Below are 25,461 nucleotides of genomic sequence, written 5' to 3' on the forward strand. Positions count from 1 at the left end.
TGGACCCGTCATGACTGGGTAAAGAAAACAGCACAGCCGGAGGAGGGAAAATCCTGGACTGGGAAAGTTCACCCAGACCAGCCTCTCAGAGTCACTTTCCAGAGAGGACAACTGGGACCAGCTAGCTCTCCAGCCTGCTCCTGTGGAAAGCAGGAAGTCGGGGGCCTTCCCATGGTAAAGCTTACGAAATTCAAAAGTGGACATTTGGAGACAGGTGTTGTTAGATTTCTGAAGCAGGATAAAGAGACAGAGGTGGAAAGAGAGCAGGCTGACCGGCAGAAGACCGTTTATTTCAAACAGCAATAGGCAGACATTCTCCTGAGGGAAAGGGAACACTTGGAGCTTATGTAGGGGGCCCGGGGAATGCAGAAGTTAAATGCAGCTGCAGGGGGATACCTGCCATTCTGCTGTCTCTATTTCCTGGAACTGTTTGTCCAGACCAGGCTGTTTTACCTTTAGAAACTGTCTTGCCCTGGCTGTCAGGATGTGGGTGATAGTGGGTGACTGAGTTAGCCAATGGCAGTGGAGGGGGAGGGGCTGGAGTGTCAACACAGGGAAGGGATTTCAGCAAATCTTAGGGCAGCTGAAAGCTCCTTGGTCAGGGCCCAGAAGAGGTTGTTTAAGGTTTATTCCTTCAGGGATTATGATGCCCCTTTCTCCCTCTGAACTCGTCATAATTTTAGCCAGAGTGCTTCCTATAGGGCACTGACACCTCCCCAGGACCAGACTCTGACAAAATTTTATTACCTCTGCTGTATCTAAAAATAATAGGTTTAGATTTTTTTATCTGATTTCTTTAATAACTCATGCCTGACTATATACCCAAACAACAATTGATCCTTACAAATAATAAATAGGGCTGGAGAGGTGGCTCAGAGATTAAGAGCACTGACTGCTCTTCCAGAGGTCCTGAGTTCAATTCCCAGCAACCACATGTTGGCTCACAACCATCCATAATGAGATCTGGTGCCCTCTTCTGGCCTGCAGACATACATGCTGTATACATAATAAATAAATCTTTAAAAACAAACAAACAAACAAATAATAAAGACCAGTAATCCCTGGTTCCATAGCTGGTTTCATTGAAATCCATGACCAACCACCTTAGTCATGGCCCCACGGGTCTGCTTGCCCTTGTTCTCCTAGGTTTAATGATCAGGCTCTACCTAGTTCACTAGTTGTTACCCATCACCCACTCCTTCATAAAAACCAACGACTTAAATGTAACTTAAATAAATGAGTGAGTGAAGTGACCCAGGTGAGGCCATCTTGACCTGGCTCCATTTTGTGTCTGCTTGGACGCTTAGTCCCCTATCCCACCACCTCCAACCGTCACATCTAACCTGGCTACACACTTGGGATTTCCATGCCTCTGACCATGGTCCAGATGCATTAACCAAAATAATTAATGTCTACAATAAATGAAGAAGGTATAAGTCAAAAATGGTTGCCATGTTATGCATGAAATAACTACTATGGTCTGCCAAAACCAGATGTTGTAAAGTTATCCTAACTCTCATCTACCATTAATGTGGTTTGTATCTTTAAAAATGCTGGACCCCTGAGCTCCCACACCAAGAAACATGAACTGAGGCACGAACCCACTCTTGATCACAGGCCAGAAATAAAGGGCGCATTTACTTTAATTGTCTTAATCTGCATGGTTGTCTGTATCTTTCTTGAATGGATTTATTAGAGTATATATGTGCAGCATGTGCCTCTCTGGTACCTGAGGAGGTCAGAAGAGGGTGTTGGATTCCCTGGAACTGGAGTTACAGATGGTTGTGGGTTCTGGTCCTCTGAAAGAGCAGCAAGTTGTCTTAACTGCTGAGCTATCCACCCAGACTTTACTATCTTTAATTGTAGACTTTAGCTGGGTGTGATCCCAGCACTCAAGAGGCAGAGGTAGACTGATCGGTGTGAATTCAAGGCTAGCCTAGTCTAGATAGTGACTTCCAGGACAGCCAGGGCTAAATTGAGAGACCTTGTCTCAAAACTAATTAATTAATTAAAGCAGACCTTGGAAACGCTTCTAAGTACATTTAAAAATGTGTTTAGACCTATTGAATATTTGTTCTGTAGGGCCTAACAGTTCTGTAAGTTTGCAAATTTGCATGAGAATTCCTTGGGTGACTGACTAGACATAATAGCAGCCTGAGTTCTCCCACGAGGATGGCCAGGCCTGTGAGCTTTCCTCCCCTCTGTCCTGGCTTTTGACGCCAGAAGCAATAGAGCCTTTCCTCTAGACTGTAGGCGTGCTTTGGGTCCAGGGCCAGATCCTTTCACACACGTACTTCCAAGCCTCCAAGCCCTACAGCTTATCGAACCGAGAAGGTGCCATGTTATTTTATTGGTCAGTTAATGCCCGGGACGCCCCTCTGCCCGGGAGCCCGGAGCGCTGAGCTGGGCTGGGAAGGCAGGTGTGGGGCTCAGTCCCCGTCTGTCGAGAGGGGACCCGCCACTCTGTCGCGCGTGGTAGGTCAGTGCGCTCCTACTTCTCGGCGTAGCAGTAGGTCCCGTAGGCCGCCTGCTGGGGCCGGGGAAAGCCGAAGCTGCGCACCCCGGGGTCAGGGAGACCCCCACAGCGCGGCCGCGGCGTGGTGATGGGGAAGCGAACGCTGCCGTCCGCCAGCCAGCCTCCGTCGCACCGATCCAGCCCCGAGAACTTCCAGGCGGCGTAGAGGTGCCCGACCTTGGCTACTACAGCTCCGCGCCTCCGGCAAGCCGCATGGGCTTCAGACAGCGTCAGCCGCCCGGGCACGAAGAACACCTGACCTGGGAAGGTGAGCGGGTGACCGATCGCCCCAAGCAGCCGGTCTGGGAGGGGGACGCGACCGCGAAGCTCCAGAAATGGCCTGACTGCGCTTGCGGGAGTCCAGAGGAATGCAGTCCCTGACATCAGACCCCGCCCACATCCTGCCTCTCCCCTCCTCTTGTAGCACTAGGCCCCGCCCCAGACCCGCCCCCGCCCGCCAGGCCCCGCCCACGACCCTGGGCGCAGACCCGCCCCCGCCGGGTCTACGTGTCCGGCTCCTGCCATCTCCCAGGTCACTCGGCCGGGTCAAGTCCTTCCTCCTGGCCCAGGCCCGACCCCGCCCTTCCTCCAGGCGGGGTCCCCAGGCCGGGCACCGCCTGCCCGCGGTTGGCTCACCTGCCAGCGCCGAGGTGAAGCAGAAGGCGTCGTAGCGGTCGCGGCTGCGGTCGCGGGGCCCGTAGCTGCGGATGCCTGGCCGCCCTTGACCGCCACACGGGGCGCGCGCGTTGAGCACAGGGTAGCGCACCGAGCCCTCGAGCAGCCAGCCGGCGTTGCACCAGTCCAGCCCCTCGGTCCACGCTGGCGGAGGAGGGGGCGGAGAGGACGGGGGTCACCGGCGCTAGCCAGACTCGAGCTCCCCACTCCTCCGCCACCGTAAGCTTGCGGGGACCGGTGTGCACCCCGGGATCACCAGTCGGGGATCCGGCGCTCACCCTGATACAGTTGGCCGTACGTGGCTAGGCGTCCGTCCTGCTCCTCGCACGCCTGCTTCGCCTCGAAGTAATTGAACTGGTAGCGGCCGCGGCTGGGTTGGTACGGAAACACCACACCTGGCGGGGCGTGGAGAGCTTGGGCAGGGCAGCTGGGTGCCGAGGGGAGCGCCGGCAGGGGAGGCCCCGCAGAGGCGAGGTGACCGGGCACAACTAGTGACCAGCGGTGCGGGAACAACATAGCTCACCCTCCAGGCGCAGGGTCAGCGCCACGCTCTCGTCCTCGATGCCATTGATGAGCTCGCAGCGGTACCGGCCCTCGTCCTCCAGGCGCACGTTCTTGATGACCAGGGAGGCGTCCAGCCGATGCCCCCTCCGCATGCTGGCGCGCCCTCCCAGGGGCCCATAGCCCCGGGCGTGCAGTCCGTTGGTGATGAGGATTAGCGTTTCCCGGAGCTCCCCGGGCTCCACTTTGCTCCAGCGTACCTTGTAGCTGGGAGGCGAGGTGCCCAGGACGCAGGGCAGTGTGGCCGTGGCCCCACGACGAGAGTGAATGACCTCGTGGATGGGGGGCAGGAGGTAGTGGGGACCCGGATGGGGGGCTGAGCAGAGGGGCCACAGTGGCAGGCCTCTTATCCTCCCTGCCCCAAGTGCCCGCTCAGACCTGGTCCCCAGAAGCTTTCCTCTGGCTCACTGGCACCACCCTCACCTCTCCGCACTGATTCTCACTCCCCAGGTACTTTCAGTAGCTGCTCTTCCTAGCCCTCCATCCCTTGACCCCCTCCCCCAGTGTCCAGGTTGGGGGCTGGGCTAGGGTCTTACCCGAGTCCCCCAGGGCTTGGTGAAGGATGGTGAACGCCCAGGGGAGAAGGAAGTAGCAGAATGCTGAGAGAGGGGTCCGACGCGGCATGATGGTGTCAGCAAGCGCCGTTGGTGGGCACAAATGGTGGACACTCCTTAGTACTGAAGGAAAAAATGGGGGGCGGGAGAGGAATGAGGATCAGCTTCCTGCTGGGTAATATGGAGGCATTTGTCCAGCCGGGAGGCAAGAGACTGGTGACAGGTTATCTCAGCCAGCAAGTCCCACCTCAGCACTCCTCCCGGGTCCCCTCATTGTATGTATTGACAGCATCACGTTCTGTCCCAAAGCCAGAGTAAATAGGATTTCTCCTGCTTGAAAGCGTGGCTCGCTCTCATGCTGCTGATAAAGTCGAACCTTCGTCACAGTTTCCAAGGCTCCAGGCTCCAGCCTCCCCTGCACTGTCAAGGTCTCCCCAGCCTGACTCTGCACTGGAGTCCAGACACAATGAACTTGAGACATCAGAATTGGGCCTTAGGTCTGGAGAACCTTCCGTCATTCTCCAGTCTGTCTCACTGTGGATATGAAGTCTACTGGACTGGACAAGGAACTCTCTCCTTATACCCTCATCACTGGCTAAACTAACTGGATTTGAAAGCACTGTACATGCACTGGCGGGCTGTGTCACTAGGATTTTCTAGGAGTTACAGTGCATAATATTGTAAAGCTATGCAGCTGTCTGTCTGTCTGGGCTGTGGATTCTCCTCCTTTCTTTCTTTCTTCCTTCCTTTCTTTCTTTCTTTCTTCCTTCCTTCCTTCCTTCCTTCCTTCCTTCCTTCCTTTCTTCCTTTCTTGTTTGTTTTTGTAGTTTCTATTCTTATCACTTGGAACTTTTTTTTTTAACAAATGGTGGACCATGACCCTTGACTGGTTTTTATTCTCTTTTCAAATTGGGCTCTTCCATGCGCTAATTGCATAACCTTAACCAAGTGTCTTGATTAGGAAGGTGCCAATCAAAGCATCCTACCTGGCTAGTCCCTATTGTCAACCTGAGTGGCTTTAGAATTACCTAGTAGACTCTGGAGCAAACCTCTGGGCATGAGTGTGAGGATATAGCCAGAGAGGATTAACCAAGGAGGAGGCCTACCCTGAATGTGGGCAACAGCACCCTGTGGGCAGGAGCACCAGACAGAATAAAAAAAAAAATTGTGAGCCAAAATCAGTCTTTCCTAAAGCTGCTTCTGTTGCATATTTTGGTCGTGGCGACATTAAGCATAACTAACACACTACACTTAGCAGTTGCAAGAATTAGGTGAATTAGTCAAGGATGTGTAAACCACTTAAAACGGTGTCTGGGCCGGGCAGTGGTGGCGCACGCCTTTAATCCCAGCACTTGGGAGGCAGAGCCAGGCAGATCTCTGTGAGTTCAAGGCCAGCCTGGGTTATAGAGCAAGATCCAGGACAGGCACCAAAACTACACTGAGAAACCCTGTCTCAAAAAACAAAAACAAAAACAAAAAAAAAAAAACCGGTGTCTGACGAGGAACAAGTGCTGTATAGTACAGAGTAGGGCCAAGCTGGATGTGCATTGTTATGAACTAACATTAAACAGTTACGGGAAGGAGGGATGGGCACACTAGGTTAGGGTAAAGAAAGGCCTCAAAGAGTGTCTTAAGCACTGAGCTCTGAAGACCAGTTTGTAGCTGGAGAAACAGGTTAGTTACACTAAGATGGCTCAGAGCTTGGGAGCACTGACTGCTCTTCCAGAGGTCCTGAGTTCAATTCCCAGCAACCACATGGTGGCTCACAACCATCTATAATGAGCTCTGGTGCCCTCTTCTGGCCTGCAGGCATACATGCAGACAGAACACTGTATACATAATAAATAAATCTTAAAAAATAAATAAAATGCAAAAAAAAGGTTTTTAAAATAATGGACCAAGAATGATCCAGGATAGCTACCATTGGCATATTTAAAGTGCAATCTGATCAAGGCACTTCACTGTATACTTGTGTGTTCATGCCTTTGGAGATCCAGGGAGGCAGTGATAAATGCCACAGGTACTGTCACAGAGCTGTGAAACAATTTGCTGGGGTTTGATTCCAGACCTGACCGGTTTGAGCTCTTAGCCACTGATCTAGAGTTCTGTTGTTAAGAGAAGTACACACATACTTTTTCCATACCCCTTGCAGAAAGAAACCAACACAGTAGCCTCCAGCCCAGGGCCTACCTGAAAAGATGACCTCTCCTCAGAGACAAAGGGAGCAGTGCTTAGTAGCTTCCTGTCCTGCTGAAGGAAGAAGTTCCAGTGGAGGTGCTGTTGGGGATCCTGGGGGTTCAAAGCACCCTAAGGCCTCAGGGATTGGGCGCCTGATCAATGCTCTGGCTCCTTTGACACTTTTCCAGGAAGGCTTGTTTCCTGCGCTCAAAGAAGCCAGGTGTTGAGACCTGTTCTCTAGCTCACACTAAGCCAGCCATGATTGGATCGGTGGCACTTGATGTCCTGGGACCAGGGCAAGACACAGGGTTGAGATGACAGAGGACAGAGTAAAGCAAGCGACCCGGATCACCTAGAAGAGAGCAGAGAACAGGCCCCGCTACTTCTGTTCTTAGACCAGGGGTGGGACAGACCAACTGCTAGTATGAGGGTGTTGGGCCAGGCGGGATGGGAACGCACCCTAAGTGTGGATCCAGCCCTGTATTTCCGTATGGACCTCATCCAAAAAACAAAATTGCCCCTCCCCCCACCAAAGCCCTCACCTGTGCCCTCCGTGCCAGGCTACATATGGCCTTTTGGAAGAGGCTCTCAGGGTGGGAATCAGACTTCCAGGATGTCCGGCTGCTTCAGGACCCTGACCCTTTCTGTCTGTCTGTCCTTTTCTTTTCTGTCCCCACCCACTGGAAACACAATTTCCCATTGTCTCTGTCTTTCCCCCATTGTTGAACAACAGGGCCCTTTTATTCATCCCTTGGGTAATCGCGTGGAAATGTCAACAGCTGGGGATGTGGGATGCAGGACAGGCTGGCACAACGCACCGGAAAAAGGCCTGGGTGGGCGATCGGCTCCGAGCAGAAACTGACATCCAAGGGGAAGAGTATAGGGGAAGGCTGAAATGGGCACCCTCAGTACTCCAAACTCGGGAATTATAGAGTTTATGGGATGCTGGGGAACCACCTCATCCAGGGTGGGCACGGGGTTGCGGGGGGAACAGCTAGGATTACTGTTGGAGAGGTAGAAATCACATGAAAAATTTCTGTCCCTGGGAAGGGACATGCAGCTCCTAGCAAGGAGGAACTATGGAAGCTCTCCAGTGTTTTTATTTCATTGTATTATTTTAGATGTATGAGTGTTGCTTTTGGAGGTATGATGGTGCATGTCTGTGCACCTGCAGAGCCTGCAGTGCTCGGAAAGGCCAGAAGAGGGCACCAGATACACGGGGATGAAGTTATGGACTGTGGGAGCCACAATCGGGTGCTGAGAATGAAACCTTTTTTTGGGGGGCGGGGGTTGAGACAGGGTTTCTCTGTGTAGCTTTGGAGCCCGTCCTGGAACTCGCTCTGTAGACCAGCTGGCCTCGAACTCACAGAGATCCGCCTGCCTCTGCCTCCCGAGTGCTGGGATTAAAGGTGTGCACCGCCGCTGCCGCCGCCGCCACCACCACCACCACCGCCCGGCGAGAATGAAACCTTTGCAAGGGCAACAAGTGCTCTTAACCACTGAGCCAGCTCTTCAGCTCCTCGGGAAGCTCCCTAAAACAGAGGTCATCTGATATGCCGTTTCTCCTTCCTTCAGGAGGGCTGGTGAGACGCTCAGCAGGGAAAAGCACTAGCCACACAAACCTGGCAACCTGAATTCAATGAGCAGAACCCACAGCAGAAAGGGAAAACTGACCTCCCAAAGGTTGTCCTCTGACCCCCACACCCAGATTCAACCTGCAGCCCCTCACACACAATAATGCAATAAAAATGTGAAATTCTGAAGAGGCCCAGTGTGCTGGTTCACATCTCTAATGCCAGCACTTGAAATGCTGAGGCAGGAGAATTGCCATGAGTTTGAGACCAGCTTGGGCTACAGAGTGAAATCTTTCTCAAAAACAAATAAAAATAGGGCCAGAGAGAGGGCTAAAGAGGTTAAGATCACTGACTGTTCTTCCAGAGGACCTGGGTTCTATTCCCAGCACCTACATGGCAGCTCACAACTGTAACTCCAGTCCCAGGGGATCTGACACCCTCTTCTGGCCACTGTAGGCACCAGGCACGCATATGATGCACGGACACACATGCAGACAAACACACATATGAAATAATAAGATAATAACAAGAAATTTCTGAAGAGGAAGATCTTTAATCTCTTGGGTGGGAATTTACTTCCTCTACAGTCTCCCTGGCCTTTCCTCCTGCTGAAGTCTACTCCCGTAGACAGAGTTACAGTTCACATTCAGATGCACAAAGCTGAGGTGTACACCTGGTGTGGTTTTCACCCATGTATGCCATATAGACAGGTGCCCCATCAACAATTCAGATTAAGACTAAGATTTTGGCTTCTATCAGTGCAGAGGACCTGCCCCAAGATAGTTATTTGGAAGCCTTTGAAGCTTCAATTTGCTTCTCCTTTGTCTTTTTTTCTTTTTATTTTTTTAGCTTTTATTATTTTTAGATTTTATTATTTTTAGCTAGGAGTGTTAGTGCATGTCTGTAATCCCAGCACTCAAGGCAGAAGCAGGCAGTTCTCCTGGAGCTTGAAGCCAATCTGGTCTACATAGTAAGTTCCAGAACCCTGTCTCAGAATAAAAATAAAAGATTTTTTTACTATTTAGCCATGCATGTGTCTGTGTATAGATAAGTGAAGGTGAGCTCCTGAGGAGGCCAGACGCATCAGGTCCTCTGGGGCTAGAGTTACAAGCAGTTGTGAGCTCCCGGATGTGGGAACTGAACTCAGGTTCTCTGCATGAGCAGCTCAGGCTCCCAGCTGAACCATCTTTCTAGCCCCTTCGGATTGCTTCTTAGCCATCTTTTTCTCTGCTGATCAAACTACACCTGGTAGTTTCAAGATCTTAGCGTCCTTTTAGAACAGGGGCCCAGACATTGAACAGACGAGAAAGCCGACGCTGCCCACCAAAGCTGAGTTATGACTAAACTTTCTGCCTTTTGTTGTGTGGTGTTTGAGACAGGGTCTCATTATGTAACCTTGCCTGGCCTGGAACTTGATATGTAGATCAGGCTGGCCTTGAACTCACAGAGTTCCACCAGCCTCTGCTTCCTGTGCGCTGGGTTTAAAGGCATGCGCCACCACCCCCAGCCACCCCCCACCCCACCCCTCTTAACCATGTGTGGGTGTTTCACTTGCTTGTATGTGTGCACCACATGCATGTCTGCTGGCTGCACAGGTCAGAAGAGGGCATCAGACCCCCTGGAACTGGAGTTGCAGACAGTTGTGAGCCTCCATGTGGGTTTTGGGAATCAAACCCAGGTCCTCTGGAAGAGCAGCCAGTGCTCTGGACCATTGAGCCATCTCTCCAGCCCTCCAATTTTTCTGCTAACCCTTCTGCTTCTCTCTTGGTCTCCCTAAGCCTGTTGAGCCCCCAGAATGTCACTTGGGAACACCTGACAAGAGGCCCAGTGGGTTACACTCCTCAGGGCCAGGTCCTTTTCTAAGCCACCCCACCCTCCACCCCCAATCCTGCTGCTAAACCCTTCACTCCTCCTGGGACCTACCCCCCTCACCCCCCCACCCCTGTCTCCCCCAGTGAGGCGACAACTAGCCTGCTGTCTCAGGGTTCAGGGCAGCCCGATCCTGTGCATCTGACTGGCTTCCTCCCAAGGCAAACAGGAGAGGAGGATTGAGTCTAGAGCATGGGAGCTGCTGCTCCTCTTCCCGGGAGCAGGCTGGCTCCTCTCTAGCTGTGCACCGAGTTTCTCCAGCATGGAAGGGCTGAGCTTGGCCCCTCAGAACTACTGTAGCTGCAGAAGGAGGCCTCAGGAAAGAACACCCAATGAGCCGCTGGGTTGTGTGTTCAAGGCTACTTTCAGCTCCGTTCTCTGGATCCTGTGAAGAGGCAGCAGGCGAGTGTTCCGGTTTGAGTTAGCATCTCTTCCCAGGTCTAGCGACTTCCCAGGAGAGGCTTGGTCTCAGGACTCCAGTCCCTGTCCGCAGCTCCCAACTTGGTGGCCGTGGTCAAGTCAAGCTTGGTCCCAGTTTACCACCAGGTGATCACACGAATTGCTGGAGAGGCTGGCAGGATGCTCCTATAGGGGTTTGAGAGAGGGGTGGGTGTGATTGGCAGGGCTCCCCTCCACTTCAGTGACTGTCACTCAGTTGCATCCAGGGTCCCGTCAAGGCACCGGATCTCACCACACTAAGGGGTGGACCTGAGAATGAGCCCTGAGGACATCACACTTCCACTCTTAAAAGCCCTAGACGAGTTAAATCGAGGGTTCAAATAGGAAAAAAAGAAGGTGGGGGTGGGGGGTGGGGGAGGGAGACACACGGACACCACGATGGAGAGATTTAGACCAGTAGTCTGCAACAGTGACAGCTCCTCAGGTGGAAAGAAGGAGGGAAGAAAGAGAGAGAAGGCAAAAGACGGCACAGCCAGACCTCAGGCTCCCTTTGCAGACTCCGTTTGCAGTCTACGCAGAAGCTACTGCCCCGACAGAAGACTGTGCCTCCTCTGCTGCCCTGCCAGCCTAGGAGTCCTGGCTGGGGTCCAGCAACCTGCTCTCCACTCGGATCCCTTGAGCAGGAGTCTCCCAATACCTGCACAGAACCTGGAACTGGAAGGAGGCTGTGGGAGGAAAGAGCCCCCTGACAGGGGCTCCGTTCTGACACCGTGCCCTCACCCCAACCTAGCAAAGGCCCGAGAAGTCCAGGAGCTCTTCTCCGGGGCTGTTGAAGATTTAATGACTGAATTTTGCTTCTGAACAATCATGTCACCCACCATCTGATTGCAACAGTCAATGCTGTGTTTAAGTGGGCCATTAAAGCAAATTTTTGCCCAACTGCCCCTGTAGATAATTTAAGATCTTGACCCCTTGTTCTGTTAGACACTGGTGTGTGATACTTTGTTTGTGTTCTGACAAATAAAGCTTGCCTGGAGATCAGAGGGCAGAGCTAGCCACTAGTTAACCACAGAAGCTGGGCGGTGGTGGCTCGTACCTTTAATCCCAGCACTTGGGAAGTGGAGACAGGACCTCGGTCCTTTTGGTTGGAGGATCCAGAGAGGCAAGTGGTTACTAGTGGCTGCTCCTCTATTTCTTGATCTTTCAGGCTATTCCTCCGATATCTGACCCCTGGTTTTTATTGATAAGATTAATTAGATTTACGCTTCAGACCACCTTGTTTTCCTGTGCCTCAAAGCTATCTCCCAACTGAACTAGCATGCTGGTCTGACAGAGTTTCTGGGTGTTTGTTTCTTATGCTGGAGTCTAACAGCTAATTAGTTACCTTATCCTTCTAGGGAACGCTGGTGCATGGTCCAGCCAGTTGTATAATGCATTCACCTTACTGAACAAGCATACCAGTCAGGTGGTAGGCTTATGTACAAGGTTCCTTTGTTCACAGCATCCCCATATGTCAGTTTAGGAGACACTGAGGACAGAGTAATTTTGTTTCTCTGTTGTTTGAGACAGAGATGTGAGTGAAGACTCTGAGATTCTCCACTGGGCAAGAGAATCCATCCCCGTCATGAGAGACAGTTCATGGCTTTGCCTATACAGCCAGATCTGGTTAGACTTTTGGAAGGTCACATGCAACTTATTCCATCCAGATAGCAAAGTGGGATGGGTGCTCCTAAGGAACAGCCATGCTGAGCTGCCGTGCTTCTTCTAGAGGATTCCTAATGAGCATGAGTGGGCGGAACACCCTGAGAAGTCCTGCAGAGGAAGAAACTTGCCCAATTTTAACACAGAACTCCGGTGAACCTGGAACCCTGCTCTCATCCCAGAGACCTGTTCAGAGACTCACTTGTATTTTGCTTGTTTCCAAAGGTCTGTGGAGAATAGGGTTATGGAACTTATTTGGGCATTGAAGAATGGGTTTAATCTAGCAGATTGAGGTGAGGGTGCCTGTGATTAATTAATCTTAGTTGCCAACTTGGTGAGATCTAGAATCAATGAGCTGGAAAATGGGCCTCTGGGTGTGGCTGTGGAGGACTGTCTTAACATATATTCTTCAGTCTTGGTTTTCTTTTGTTGTTTTTTTGTTTTTGTTTTTGTTTTTCGAGACAGGGTTTCTCTGTGCAGCTTTGCACCTTTCCTGGAACTCACTCTGTAGCCCAGGCTGGCCTCGAACTCACAGAGATCGCCTGCCTCTGCCTCCCGAGTGCTGGGATTAAAGGTGTGCGCCACCACCACCCGGCCAGTCCCGGTTTTCTAACTGTGGGTGCAATGTGAGCAGCTGCGTCACCTCCTGCTGCCTTCACTTACCACCACGATGTATTTCACCCTTTGCAACTGGAACTGTCCGTCAAAATAACCTGTATCAGTCAGGGTTCTCTGGAGAAACAGAACTGATGGAATGAATATGTAAATGAGTGTGTGTGTGTGTGTGTGTGTGTGTGTGTGTGTGTGTGTGTGAAAGTTGCTTACAGGCTGTGGTCTGACTATTCCAACAATGGCTATCTCCTGATGGAAAGTCCAAAAATCCATTAGTGGTTTTGTCCATGAGGCTGGACGTCTCAGCTGCTCTTCAGTGTATGCCAGAGAAGCAGGTGCTAATGCCAGCGAAGGAATGAACTTGCCAGTAAGAGTGGGAGCAAGCAGGAGGGCAAGAGCTTCCTTCTTCCACGTCCCTTATGTGGCTGGCACCAGAAGGAAGGTCCAGCATGAGGTGGGTCTTCCCCTTTAAATCCCACCTCAGACGATCCAGTCAAGGAAAATCCATCACAGGTGTACCCAGCAGCTTGGGTTTCACTTAATTCTAGATGGTCAAGTTGACCACCAAGAATAGCCACCACACCCTCCAAGCTTGTCTCTGTAAACGAATTCCATTCGTATTTAACATGACTACAAACATAGTTCTGAGCATATTAAAGAATTTGATCATTTATAAGGTAACTGACCATTAACTTTTGTCTTAATCATCTTCAGGAATCTTCATAAGATTAGAATTTTATGTTACAATTTTTGAGCTATTAGTGTGGTGGTATTTTGTTTGTGCTCTGACGAATAAAGCTTGCCTGAAGATCAGAATGTGGAGCTAGCCATTAGTCCCGGGACTCTCGATTGAGCGAGGTTTGCGGGTGTATGGGGAAGATCAGAATGTGGAGCTAGCCATTAGTCCCGGGACTCTCGATTGAGCGAGGTTTGCGGGTGTATGGGAAGCTCCCAGAACCATCGACCTGGCAAGTCTCAAGATGAGACAGAGGGGTCCTCCCCTGAGCCAGAAGACCTAACTTCGGGTGCTTCCGAAACGGAGGTTAGAACGGAGCCTCACTCCCAGCAACTGAGAGAGGAGGAAGCTTGCACTCAGCCAAGGAACCTAGTTTCCGTAGCAGCCCTCCGGGAGCGTCGCCTCTGTCACGGCATCTCTATGGTTTCCGCATCCTAGAAGGACCGAAGCGCACTTCCGGGAAGATGGAGACACCCGAGTCTGATGTGACACGTGCTTCCACGGAGAGGACCGCGGACTGAAGGTAAGGGCTTTCTCAGGGGAGGGAGCAAAGGCGAAGATCCGCCAGCAGTTCCACCCTGCTGACTGCGGCTGTGGGGCTTGGATTTATAGCAGGACAAGGCGGCGGCCAGCCCTGGAGCCAGCTGCAAACGGGCAACCTGGCTGGAGTGGAGTGTGCCTGCAGCCTTCACACATCTGGCTGCGGCTGCCCACGCCGGTCCTTTGCAAGTGCGTTGAAAGCAAGTGATCTACTGTGTCACTCAGTTCAACCCAGAAACGGTGAACGCATTCTTGTTGTAAAACTTGTCAAGGGCTGGGAAATAAAACTTGTCTCCGGCTTCCGGGGAGTGTGATTTTGAATTACTGTGTGGAGGAATAGGATGTGGGAGATCTTATAGAGAGCACAGCAAGCTGTAAGAGCCCCAAAGTAGCGGCTTCTGAAATTCCTCACTACCAGTCCTGGATCTACTACTTGCCATTTTGGTTTCAGCGAGTAACTAAAGTTATCAGTGCCCTTTCTTCTTCATAAATTTTGGATAGGTAATAACTAATAAAGATTGTTGTCAGGCATCAACACATGATCCATGTGAAGCAGTTAATAGCAGGCTGGTGTTGAGTCAATGCACTACAAGTGTGGAGTATGATTATTATTACTGTTAAAATAATTAGAGACAATTTTTTGAGAGGTGGTAGTTTTTTTCTTTTTGGTTTTTCAAGACAGGGTTTCTCTGTGTAGATTTGGTGCCTGTCCTGGAACTCGCTCTGTAGCCCAGGCTGGCTACAGAGATCCACCTGCCTCTGCTTCCCGAGTTCTGGGATTAAAGGCGTGAGCCACCACCGCCCGGCTGAGAGGTGGTGTTTTTAAGGTGACCTCAGTATCTAAATTTTCCTTGTGTTTCCATATCAAGAAGCAAGGTAGCACCCGGAAGAGAGAAGCAGGCAGGTCTCTCATCCTGGCCAACCGGTAATTAGACCCTATCTCAAAAACAAAAAACCATGAGGGAAGGTAGGATCACTTCACTCTGTGTTTCTGTTGCTGTTCTGATTCAGGTATCACTTGAGCATCATAGAATCATCCTTCCTAGTGGAAAGGTTGATAGAAAGGTGATTTATCCTGATTGTGCTCTTCTTTATACCTGAGATGCCTGCTAACCACCCCATCCCCCACCACCACCAAAAAAGGTTTTGTGAGCTTTGCTGGCTTTTAGCTATGCAGAAGAAATTGGAGAATGTTCCTAGACACTAGGTTACACAGTGTATATTCTCTCAACAGAGCAATGTTCACTCGTGTGGTACCTGGGAAACCACAGTCTATGCAGTCAAAAGAAAGACAGGGAAAGGGCAAGTAACATGGAGGATTTCTGAGAAAAAGAGTTTGACCTCACGGGCCTCTGGGAAGGTCTTACCCCAAAGGGGTCTGGTCATGTTTTGAGAACCAAATGTATTTATTTGTTTGTTTGTTTATTTATTTGAGATAGGTTCTCACTGTGTCCCCCTTTACTGGCCTGGTTGCGAGAACCAAATTTATTTATTTGAGATAGGTTCTCACTGTGTCCCCCTTAGCAGCCAGGAACTCAATATGTAGCTGGGCTGGCCTCCCTTACTGCCATCAGCTGGTCTCTGTTTGCTGTGCATCACCACACAGGCCCGCCAGAACTGTTTTATAACTTATTTTTTATTTTATGTGTGCAAGTGTTTTGCCTGCCTGCATGTGTGTGCATCTGATGCATGCTGCTGCGCATCTGATGCATGCTGCTGCCTGTAAGAGGGTGCTGGGAGTTGGGAGCTGCCTGTGCTTGCTGGGATCCAAACCCCTATTCTCTTCAAGAGCAGCAAGTGCCTTAATCATTGAAGCATCTCTGCAGGCCCCAAAACTTTCGTTTTATACATCACATCAGTAACTTCATCTCCTCTAATAGCCTCTAGTCAGTCATCATCCTGTGCATTAGCCTCATTGCTGTGTAAAGAACGGCCACAGATTTAGTGGCTTGATTCAATAAATAAATAATAAATCTAAAAAGAATTTATGTGTATAGGTGTTTTGCCTGCTTGTATGTCTGTGTGCCACATGTGTGCCTGGGACCCTGGAACTGAAGGTTGTGAGCTGCCATGTGGGTGCTGGGAATCAAACCCAGGTCCCCTGGAAGAGCACTCAGTTCTCAAAACCACTGAGCCATCTCTCCAACCTCTGGGGCTTTTTGGTTGTTTTTTTTTTTCTTCACGTGTGTGTGAGTGCATGCATGCATGTGTGGGCATGCACACGTGTGTATGGGTGTTCGTGCATATGGGGGTCAGAGGTCAACCTTTGGTGTAATTTCTCGGGAATTAACCACTTGTTTTTTGAGATAATCTCTACTTGTCTGACTAGGTTGGCTGGCTGTAAAGCCCTGGAGATCTCCCGTCTCCATCTCCAGCACTGTGATTACGAGCGCACACCCCTGCGCCTGGCTTTTATGTGCTGCTTTTAAAGTCCCGTCCTAAACTCCTGACCACATTTTACCTCTTATCCTGGTATCTTCAGTTTTGGAGGAGTTATGTTGCTTTGGTGTTTTGTGTTCCTTGAGATTTACGCCTCAGGAATTGGGTCATTGGTGGAGTTTATATAGTGGGCTGGAGAGATGGTCGGGGTTAAGAGTACTCACTGCTCTTCCAAAGGGCCTGAGTTAGTTCCCAGCACCCACATGGTGACTTACACCATTTATAATACCAACTCCAGAGCATCTAACACCCTTTTGGTTTCTGAGGGTACTGTATGCACATGATACACATACATACAGGCAAAACACGCATACAATTAAAGTTCAAAGAATTAGTTTTTTTTAAACTTCTTTATTCTTTTTTTTTTTTTTTTTTGTTTTTGGTTTTTCGAGACAGGGTTTCTCTGTGTAGCTTTGCGCCTTATCCTGGAACTCGCTTTGGAGACCAGGCTGGCCTCGAACTCACAGAGATCCGCCTGGCTCTGCCTCCCGAGTGCTGGGATTAAAGGCGTGCGCCACCACCGCCCGGCCTAAACTTCTTTATTCTTTCAGAAGTGTTTACAATGTTCAAGAGGACCTAGGCTGTTCTAGGGTTGAAGTGTTGTTTTCCTTGCTAGACTGATGATCAGGACATCCAGTTTGATCCTCATTGCTTCCCTGAAATTAGAATACTGTCCGCATAGACAGTATCAGAGAATAGGCCTAGTATGAAGTACAATCATAGCCACGTAAGCACCAGTCATTTTAGGAAGTAACAGAACATTGTGCATGAGGGGAAAACTCAGGGTAAAACATGTGATTTAGTCCTGGATTGGCAGAGAAAAAGTAAGGAAGGAAATATATCAAAGAAGTAATGATAGGGCTAGAGTGAGGCCTTACCAGTGAGGTGAAGCCTGCCTGAAAAGAGAAAGAAACACAATCACATACCAGGAACAGTCCCAGCTCCCAGGAGCCTGAAACACAGAGGAGGCCCTGTAGACCTGGCCAGAGTGTGTTCCTTGGGAGAGCGAAGGAGAACAGGACAGAGCTGGCTAAATTAACACCGGGTATGAGAGAGGAATGTGTTGGTGGGGAGTGTGGGGAGAGTGTGAAAGCAGTCTGGCCTTTGGTTGGCTTGCTGATTCAGTCTTGAGTTTGAGTCTCTCTGGATTCCTTTCAGGACCCCAGAAGTCAGCCCTTGGGGGCTAGTGTTACAATCACGGTCTGGGCAGTGTTTCCCAGGTGAAGTCTCAGGTGCCATTTACACTTCCTTCAGGTTCCCAGTTGCAAGTGCCGGGCCTGCCCTGTATGATTCCTGCTTCATCAACACTGCTGGACATTAGTGTTTAAGTTCTCCTGCAGATTCTGGTCCCACCAAGTTTCCACACCGACGACTAATGATTCAAAGACCTTTCTCTGAAGTCTAGAAGCTCACTTATCATATCACTTAGGACATTTATCATTTATCATGTCACTTGCTATGTTGCTGTGTGTTTCCCGAGTGCAGTTCACAAGAAGGGGCCCCTTTGAAATGGTGTTCACAGCTGTTCCAGCGGTGCCAAGTGAACGCTGGCACCTCAGGACCCACTGAAGTGTTCTTGTGTGGCTTCTGTCTCAATCTGCTCTTTGAAGTGTCTCCTGTGGAGTTCCTGTGGTACAGTGCAGGTTTTCCAAGCCTCTCTTGAGCCATGGCGCCTACTATCTGGTGCTGACGCTCCTGCTCACTAGGAGTAGGAAGCGCCCAGATCAGACTCTGGATTTCTTTCTCCTACTTTGTAAAGTTTTCAATTTGCTATTACAGATAGAAACATTCAGGTGTCTCCCGCATCTTACACTTATTAAATACCTTTCTCCAGTTTATTCCTTGGGAGACTTGGACAGCCTGTGCCTGGATGTCACCTGTCACCTTCTGTTGGATAGAAATTCTGCTCATCATTCTTAAACCTAATATATAATATTTAAGAAGCTCCAGATTTACTCCAGTAGTCCTCTTAGTCAGTTTTGACAGTTTTCTGTAGTCAGGGTGGTGGCATACAGCATTGTTCCCAGCACTTGGTAGGCAAGCAGATCTCTGTGAGTTTGAGGCCAGTCTGGTCTACATAGAGAGTTTCAGGCTAATGAGGGATACATAGTCTCAAAACAAAAACAAAAAGCAGTGGTCTCCTACACCCATAACAAATGATCTTAGCACAAATTGATACTGGTAGTCTGTGTTTTCGGTGTGATGCGCTGTCTTTGTACATGTGTACAAGCTGAATATGCCATTCTTTATTGTACAAGTTGGGTCCAAAAGGAATTATGTGTGAGCTACTGTAAAGAAGTGCAGTTACTTCAAATCATGCCATTTGGGCTTGTGTTCAAATTGCCTGAATAGGTCTTTAGACAAGAAACCCAGGTCCTTTTTTCCTTACTTGTAGGATGAGGATACTACCTATTGGACAGGACTATCTACGAAGTATAATGAGGTAGTTTGATATAATAAATGAGGTGATAGTGTGTGACACCCTGTTGTAGAATATTATTTTAAGGTGTGTTACTTTTGTTTATGCTGCATTTGTTTAACTCTGTGAAGCTGTGTTGCTGTGCCTGTCTAAAACACCTGATGGTCTAATAAAGATCTGAACAGCCAATAATAGCGAGGTAGGAGAAAGTATAGTCAGGGTTGGCAGGCAGAGAGAATAAATAGAAGGAGAAATCTGGGAGGAAAGAAAGAAGTAGCCAGAGAAGGAGGAGGATTCCAGGGGCCAGCCACCCAGCTACACAGCAAGCCATGGAGTAAGATTTACAGAAGTAAGAGAACAGGAAAAGCCCAGAGGATAATTTAAGAAAAGCTGGCAAGAAACAAGCCAAGCTAAGGCTGGGCATTTATAAGTAAGAATAAGTCTTTGTGTGTGATTTATTTGGGAGCTGGGTGGCAGGCCCCCCCAAAAGAGTAAAAAACAAACAACAAGAATACCCATCTTTGTTTCTTTAGTGTTCAGTTAGCACCCCCTTCCTAAGCTGGACAGTTTAAAGGGAAGCTTTTGAAACCTGAACTACACCGGTAATGTGTAAACGGAGGCTTTTCTCTGTCATGCTCCATTCCACAGCTGCTTCCAAATAATCACTCAGAGGCTTAATATTATTTATAAATGCTTGGTCATTAGCTCAGGCTTGTTACTAATTCTTACACTTAAATTAACCCATAATTCTTATCTGTGTTTAGCCATGTGGCTTGTTACTTTTTCTTAGTAGGGCATTCTCATCTTGCTTCCTCTGTGTCCGGCTGGGGACTCTCTGACTCCACCCTCCTTCTTCCCATCATTCTCAGTTTGGCTTTCCCACCCAGCCTTATTCTGTCTGGCTATAGACCAAAACAACTGTATGACCAACCAATGAGAGAATCACATATTCACAGTGTACATACAGAAGGACATCCCACAGCAGTAATGTGGGAGGAAGGTTGGTTCCCACACCAAGACAGTACAAATGCTGGAGCATAGGTATAGATGGTAGACTCTCTTAAGTAATAGTTGCTAGCTCAAGTTACCAGATACCTCATAGCCTTTTTTTACATGGTAATATATTTGGGGAGATTGTACAGATGCTGAAGACAGGCTTCCTGGTTTAAGTTCTCCATGTTGGTTGTGTGACCTCTAGCAAGCTACTCATGATAGCTTACATTCTAATGTGTGTGTGTGTGTGTGTGTGTGTGTGTGTGTGTGTGTGTGCGCACGCGCACATGGGTATGGAGGTCTGAAGGCAGCCCATGGAAGTCAGTTCTCTCCTTCCACTAAGTAGGTCTCTAGGACCAAGTGCAGGTCATGGGTTTGGCAGGAAGCACCTTTACACTGAGCTATCTCTCTAGCCGTAACTTCCTATACTCCAGGAGCCAAGGCCAGTGAACGGTGCTGGGGATTGAACCCAGGGCCTCATGCAGGCTAGGCAAGCATTCTGCATACTAAGATAGCCATAGACCCACACTACCTCCCTTTTCTTTTTCACTCACTTAGGATCTCATATAGCACAGACTGGCTTCAACCCTTCCTATACAGTTGTGGATGATATGAACTTCTGATCCTCTTGCCTCCACGTTCCAAATGCTAGGATTACATGTGTGTGCTCCGTGATGCTGGGGGTTGAAACCTGGGGCTTTATGTGTATTACACAGGCACTCTGCTGTCTAAGGCGCATCTCCAGTCCTTCCTTTCCCTATTCAAAGGATGATGCCACATCTTCTTCCCTGGTGAGAACCTGAGGACAGAGCCTCTCCGACCACCATGAGTGTCACCCCAGAGGTCAAGAGTCGTGGGATGAAGTTTGCTGAAGAGCAGCTGCTAAAATATGGATGGACTCAAGGTGTTCTAGGGCCCCTTCCATATCCTCCAATTCCCTCTGTTCCTCTGCCCTATGTCAATTCATCCAGAGGAGAAACTAGTTTAAAGAGAAAACTTTAGAAGCATAAATTTTCTGCTCTATCTAGAAAAGGGAAGAATGGGTGAAATTCTTGGATAATGGGGGATCAAGAGGGACAGGTAGTTGGGCTGGCTGGAGGAGGCAGTCAGGAGGAAATGGGACAAAAAAAGGTCATTCCGGGTCAGACTTGTGGAGCAGTACTAGAAAGAATGGAGTGAGGTAGGTTTCTGAAAGGCACATGGTCTACAGTGATCACTCAAGAAATGGCAGTTAACCCAGGAAGACTTGGTGAGGGCTCAGGGCAGGCTACAAAATAAATCACTCGCCGTCCTCTACAGGCAAGGGCCTGGGCCGGAGAGAGAATGGCATCACTCAGGCCCTCAAGGTGACACTGAAGCAAGATACCCATGGGGTAAGCCTGGGAAGTGATCAGCATGAATGGGAGAGGGCACCCATGAGGGCCAGTGGGCAGTGCTCGGACTGTGACTTTCATTTATTATTTACCTGGAGGTGGGACACGACCCTGCCAAGGAGTTTACAAACCACTGGTGGAGTGATCTCTTCAACAAGACTGCAGCCAGCTTGGTAGTGGACACACGGAAGGTATGAGCTTATCAGGTAGATTGAGGAGTCAAGTGTATGTCTGGGATAGGGCAGGGAGGTTCAGCTTTCTCACTCATGCTTTCCAACAGGATGGAGTGCAGATAAGGCGCCTTTCCAAGGAGACCACCCAGCGTAATCACCACAAGCCCAATTTGCTGTATCAGAAGTTTGTGAAGGTACCAGAGTGAGAGCTCCAGCTCTTTATTGCTCCCTTATTTCCCCAGGTCCTGATCAATTGCCTTGTGTGCCCAACTAATTTTCAGGATATCCTAGCACACAGAGATCCCGTGTCCACCTGTGCTGTGCTTACACTAAGGCCCATGCCCCCATCCAGAATCGAGATGTGAAGGTTCCAGGGACCCTGCCATCTGCTGGGGAGGCAGCACTGAATGGTGGCGGGAGGCCATCATTTAGTTAGGAGCTGCTGGAGTGAGATGTGTTGGTGTCTAATTCAAAAAGGTTTAGAAGCCAGAAGAGTTCTGAGAGGTTATCTAGTCTGTCGTTACATATGTGAACCAAAGGGTGAAAACGGGCTACTAAAGAACCCACAGCTGGCTAGGAAAGGAAAAAGAATAGAACCCAGGCTTTCCAGCTTCTTCCACTCTAGTACAGAAAGCCAGCAGTTAGTGAGCGTGGGTTCTGTGCCGGGGGCTTTCCAAGTTACCTAGCCATCCTTCCCAGTTCCTCCGCTTGTTGGCATCTACTCTTTTAGCTCAGGCAGTCCTTGCCTCTTTCAGAAACTCTTTGCCTCTGCTCTCATTCCCCACCATAGTCAGCTGACCTACAAAACATCCATAGGCTTCTCTCTGAAACAAATTATATCGTGATCCTTTTTGTTTGTTTTTGGTTTTTGAGATGGATTCTCTGTGTAGTCTTGGCTGTCCTGGAACTCACTCTGTAGACCAGGCTGGCCTCAAATCAGAGATCCACCTGCCTCTGCCTCCCAAGTGCTAGGATTAAAGGCCTGCAATACTAGTGTCTGGCTCCACCCATTTCTAATGAGATTGGCTTCCATGGCCCTTTAAGCGTCTTGTCTCACTTCTACCTCTTCTCTCTGGGACAGAAGCAGGTCAGTTTCTTCTCCTTCAAGAAGCTGTGTGTTCTGGGCTGGAGAGATGGCTCAGAGGTTAAGGGCACTGACTGCTTTTCCAGAGGTCCTGAGTTCAATTCCCAGCAACTACATGGTGGCTCATAGCCATCTATAGTGAGATCTGATGCCCTCTTCCAGAGTGCAGGCATATATGCAAGCAGAACACTGTATCTGTAATAAATAAATAAATCTTTAAAAAAAAAAAAAAGGCTGTGCTTTCCCATCTGCCCTTTCTCTCTGCCCTTTACCTGCCAACCATTTCTTGACTTTCAGATTGAGATTATACATAAGCACCTTCTAGAAACCACTCCCAAACCCTGTCCTGAGTTATCTGTTGGAAAGGCAACATTCATCCTAACTGCCCATGTAATTACATCTGGACTGGACCCATCTCATTATTTTTGTGTGTGTGCGTGTACACATGTTCACATATATGGTACACATGTGTGCAGATGCTCATGCATGTGTATGCATATAGAGGCCAGAGGTTGACATTAGGTATCTTTCTTGATCTCCACCTTATATACTGAACTAGGGTCTCTCACTTGAATCCACTCACCGATCCGTCTAGTTTAGTTTCCTAGCTAGGTTGCTTTCCCCTCCACCTCATGCTAGGATTACAGGTGAGTAGCCATGCCTGCCCAACATTTCTGTGGCGCTGGAGATCTGCACTGAGGTCCTCATGCTTGACGGCAAGTGTTGTTACCAGCTCAGCTGTCTCCCCACCTACCCCGTGTCACTGTCTGTCCTTCTCCTATATCCTGAGTTCTGTTCATTAGTTAAACAGACGCTGGGACTAGGAGTGCTGCCTTTATTGTCAGTGACTGGCACCCGCTCCACTGTGAAAACTTAACTCGGAACCCTTCCCCTTGCCCACCCTGCTTGTTCTACAATCAGCCAGCTGTGAGCCAGAGAAGCCCTGGCTGCTCCACTCCTGATACCTGGCTCATCTCCTGCCCAAACTGAAATATGCAGGCTGCACGGCTGAGCGGGAACAGTGGTGGAGGCTGTCAGATTCGTGCCTTGGGCACTGAGTTCTGAGGGGCTTCTGAAAGGGAGGAGCGGTGGTAACAGTGTGGGGTTGGCTTCATCCATCTCCGTGATCCTCTTCCTCCAGACAGCCACGCTAACCTCTGGCGAAGAGAAGCCGGACAGAGACTCGGAGAACAGCAGTGATGATGAAGACCATGAGCCCACACCTCCAAAGATGTGAGACTTGATTCTGAAGTGAGGACATGTGGGAGGGGATGCCTTGGGATCTTCAGTGAATGAACAAGGAAACCTAATGCCTGACTGGGCTCTTCAGAGGGGGTTGTAGAATTAATTAGATTCTGTTAATCTTTATATTCTTAGAACTTCAAAAAGTGCCAGGTTATGAACAAGAAATAGTGAAGATGTACATTTTTTAGACAGAAAAAACAACCAAGCCTTTTCACCATCTTGTGACTTGTCATCTGCCCTTACAGTCTGACGGATGAGATGCTACTCAAAGCTTGTGAGGGGCGAACAGCACACAAGTAAGTTGTGGTCGCTTTCTGGGTCTCCCATCTTTTCTGCCTGTCATTGGAACACCTGTGCCACCTCCCACTTATTTTCATTATTCCAGGGGACTAATCCTGTTGTTGACACATTTGGGGTGAAGTCCGGCAGCTCCCCTCCCTGTTCCCAGCTTGCTCTGTAACACCCGTACTGACCTGGACCCATCTCTTAGGGCTGCCCGGGCTGGAATCACAATGAAGGCTAAGCTTGCTCGCCTGGAGGCCCAAGAGCAGGCCTTCCTGGCTCGGCTCAAAGGCGCGAAGGATGTGGGCACCTCTCAACCACAGACTGACAGGGAGCCCTCCAAAAACAAGGAAAAGAAGAGGAAGCAGGAGGAGGAGGAAGAGGCTGCAACAACTGAAAAGAATGTAGGTGAGGAGCTCCTAGAACACACTGACCAGAGCTTTAGGAAAAGCAGGAAGAAGAAAAGGAGGCGGAAAGATGAGAGAGAGGGAATGGCTGGAGGAAGTGGGGAGGAAGAGGCTGAAGGAGCAAGTGAGCCTGGAGAACTGAGCACAGAGCAATCGGATCAGTCTCCTAGGAAAAGGAAGAAAAAGAGGAGGCAGCACCATGAAGAGGGGAAGATGGAAGTCTGTGATAAAGGATGCAGAGATGTGACAGGCAGGCCAAAGGCAGTGGACAGTGGAGCAGGCACAGACCCATGGAGAAGCAGCAAGAAGCCATGGCAGTGTGGGGAGGACTTGGACACCCAAGATGAAGAAGGGAAGGATGGCCTAAGAGAAGGAGAGAGAAAAGTCAGACGAAGCAAGAAGAGACAGCAGTGTCGTGAGGTGGTGGTCTTGGATGTAAGCAATAAGGATGATGATGGCAGGACTTGGGAAGTTGAGAATGAAGGCAAGAGAAGTCAGCCACACCCAAAGGAGAGAGCCAAAAAGAAGAAGCAGAAGAGGGACTGAAGGCCTACAGTGTAGCTCTGCTGAATCCTTTTCAGGGGTAGCCTGGGTTTGGGCAGGGTTTCTTCATCCCCTCTGCAAGTGGCTCAGGAGCACGGGTCTGCTGAGGAGAGCCAAAGCATTCAATGCTAGCTGAGGGGGTGGACGTCCCCTGTACAACTTCCTGTCCCAAAAGTATAAACCCTGGTGTGCCTAGCAGCTCACTAGCTAAAGGATGGTGGAAGAGGACTCAGGACAGAGGAGTCTTCATTTGAAGACGTGTCTGCTAAGTCTGAAAATGGTAGACTTACGTGAAGAGACTTTTTGTTTTTGAGACAGGATTTCTCTAATATAGCTCTAGTTATACAGAGATCCACCTGCCTGTACCTCAAGAGTGCTGGAATAAAAGGCCTGTATCACCATACCCTGCATAATGTCTTTATTTTTAAATACTGTGAAGATTAAGAAAAACATACATTTAGATGTGTGGGCTGGGTTAGCCTTCCAGACTGCCTGTTTCTAATCATGATTAAATGAGAGCTTGGGCCCTAAGCTTATAGGTCATTCCCAGTTGACAACATTTCTAGCATGAGAAGGTCTGAACACAACT

At 49.4% G+C, this 25,461-nt stretch overlaps 2 protein-coding genes across 4 annotated transcripts; one reads left to right on the plus strand and one right to left on the minus strand.

Moving 5' to 3' along the window:
• Window positions 1–269: 269 nt before the first annotated feature.
• Window positions 270–7,436, minus strand: Hapln2 (hyaluronan and proteoglycan link protein 2). 2 transcript variants are annotated; one of them, XM_052732318.1, is made up of 7 exons: window positions 7,026–7,436; window positions 6,496–6,684; window positions 4,288–4,428; window positions 3,714–4,067; window positions 3,469–3,585; window positions 3,152–3,334; window positions 270–2,775 (listed from the first exon to the last, which is right to left on the minus strand). In XM_052732318.1, the coding sequence occupies exons 3-7, from the start codon at window positions 4,373–4,375 to the stop codon at window positions 2,492–2,494; spliced, it is 1,026 nt and encodes a 341-aa protein (XP_052588278.1). In that variant the 5' UTR covers window positions 4,376–4,428; window positions 6,496–6,684; window positions 7,026–7,436; the 3' UTR covers window positions 270–2,491. The 2 variants fall into 2 exon arrangements, with proteins under 2 accessions (XP_052588278.1, XP_052588277.1); XM_052732317.1 differs by having other exon boundaries at window positions 6,496–6,835.
• A 6,345-nt stretch (window positions 7,437–13,781) lies between these two features.
• Window positions 13,782–25,273, plus strand: Gpatch4 (G-patch domain containing 4). Of its 2 annotated transcripts, none has more exons than XM_052731002.1 (8): window positions 13,782–13,897; window positions 20,533–20,669; window positions 21,065–21,138; window positions 21,237–21,329; window positions 21,419–21,505; window positions 23,537–23,628; window positions 23,886–23,936; window positions 24,131–25,273. In XM_052731002.1, exons 2-8 carry the CDS (start codon window positions 20,591–20,593, stop codon window positions 24,873–24,875), a joined length of 1,221 nt encoding a protein of 406 aa, XP_052586962.1. In that variant the 5' UTR covers window positions 13,782–13,897; window positions 20,533–20,590; the 3' UTR covers window positions 24,876–25,273. The 2 variants fall into 2 exon arrangements, with proteins under 2 accessions (XP_052586962.1, XP_052586963.1); XM_052731003.1 differs by having other exon boundaries at window positions 13,790–13,897; window positions 20,482–20,669.
• Window positions 25,274–25,461: the final 188 nt, after the last annotated feature.

Source organism: Peromyscus californicus, unplaced genomic scaffold (assembly GCF_007827085.1).
Source record: "Peromyscus californicus insignis strain IS unplaced genomic scaffold, ASM782708v3 Scaffold_9__1_contigs__length_137607984, whole genome shotgun sequence".
Taxonomy (NCBI): domain Eukaryota; kingdom Metazoa; phylum Chordata; class Mammalia; order Rodentia; family Cricetidae; genus Peromyscus; species Peromyscus californicus.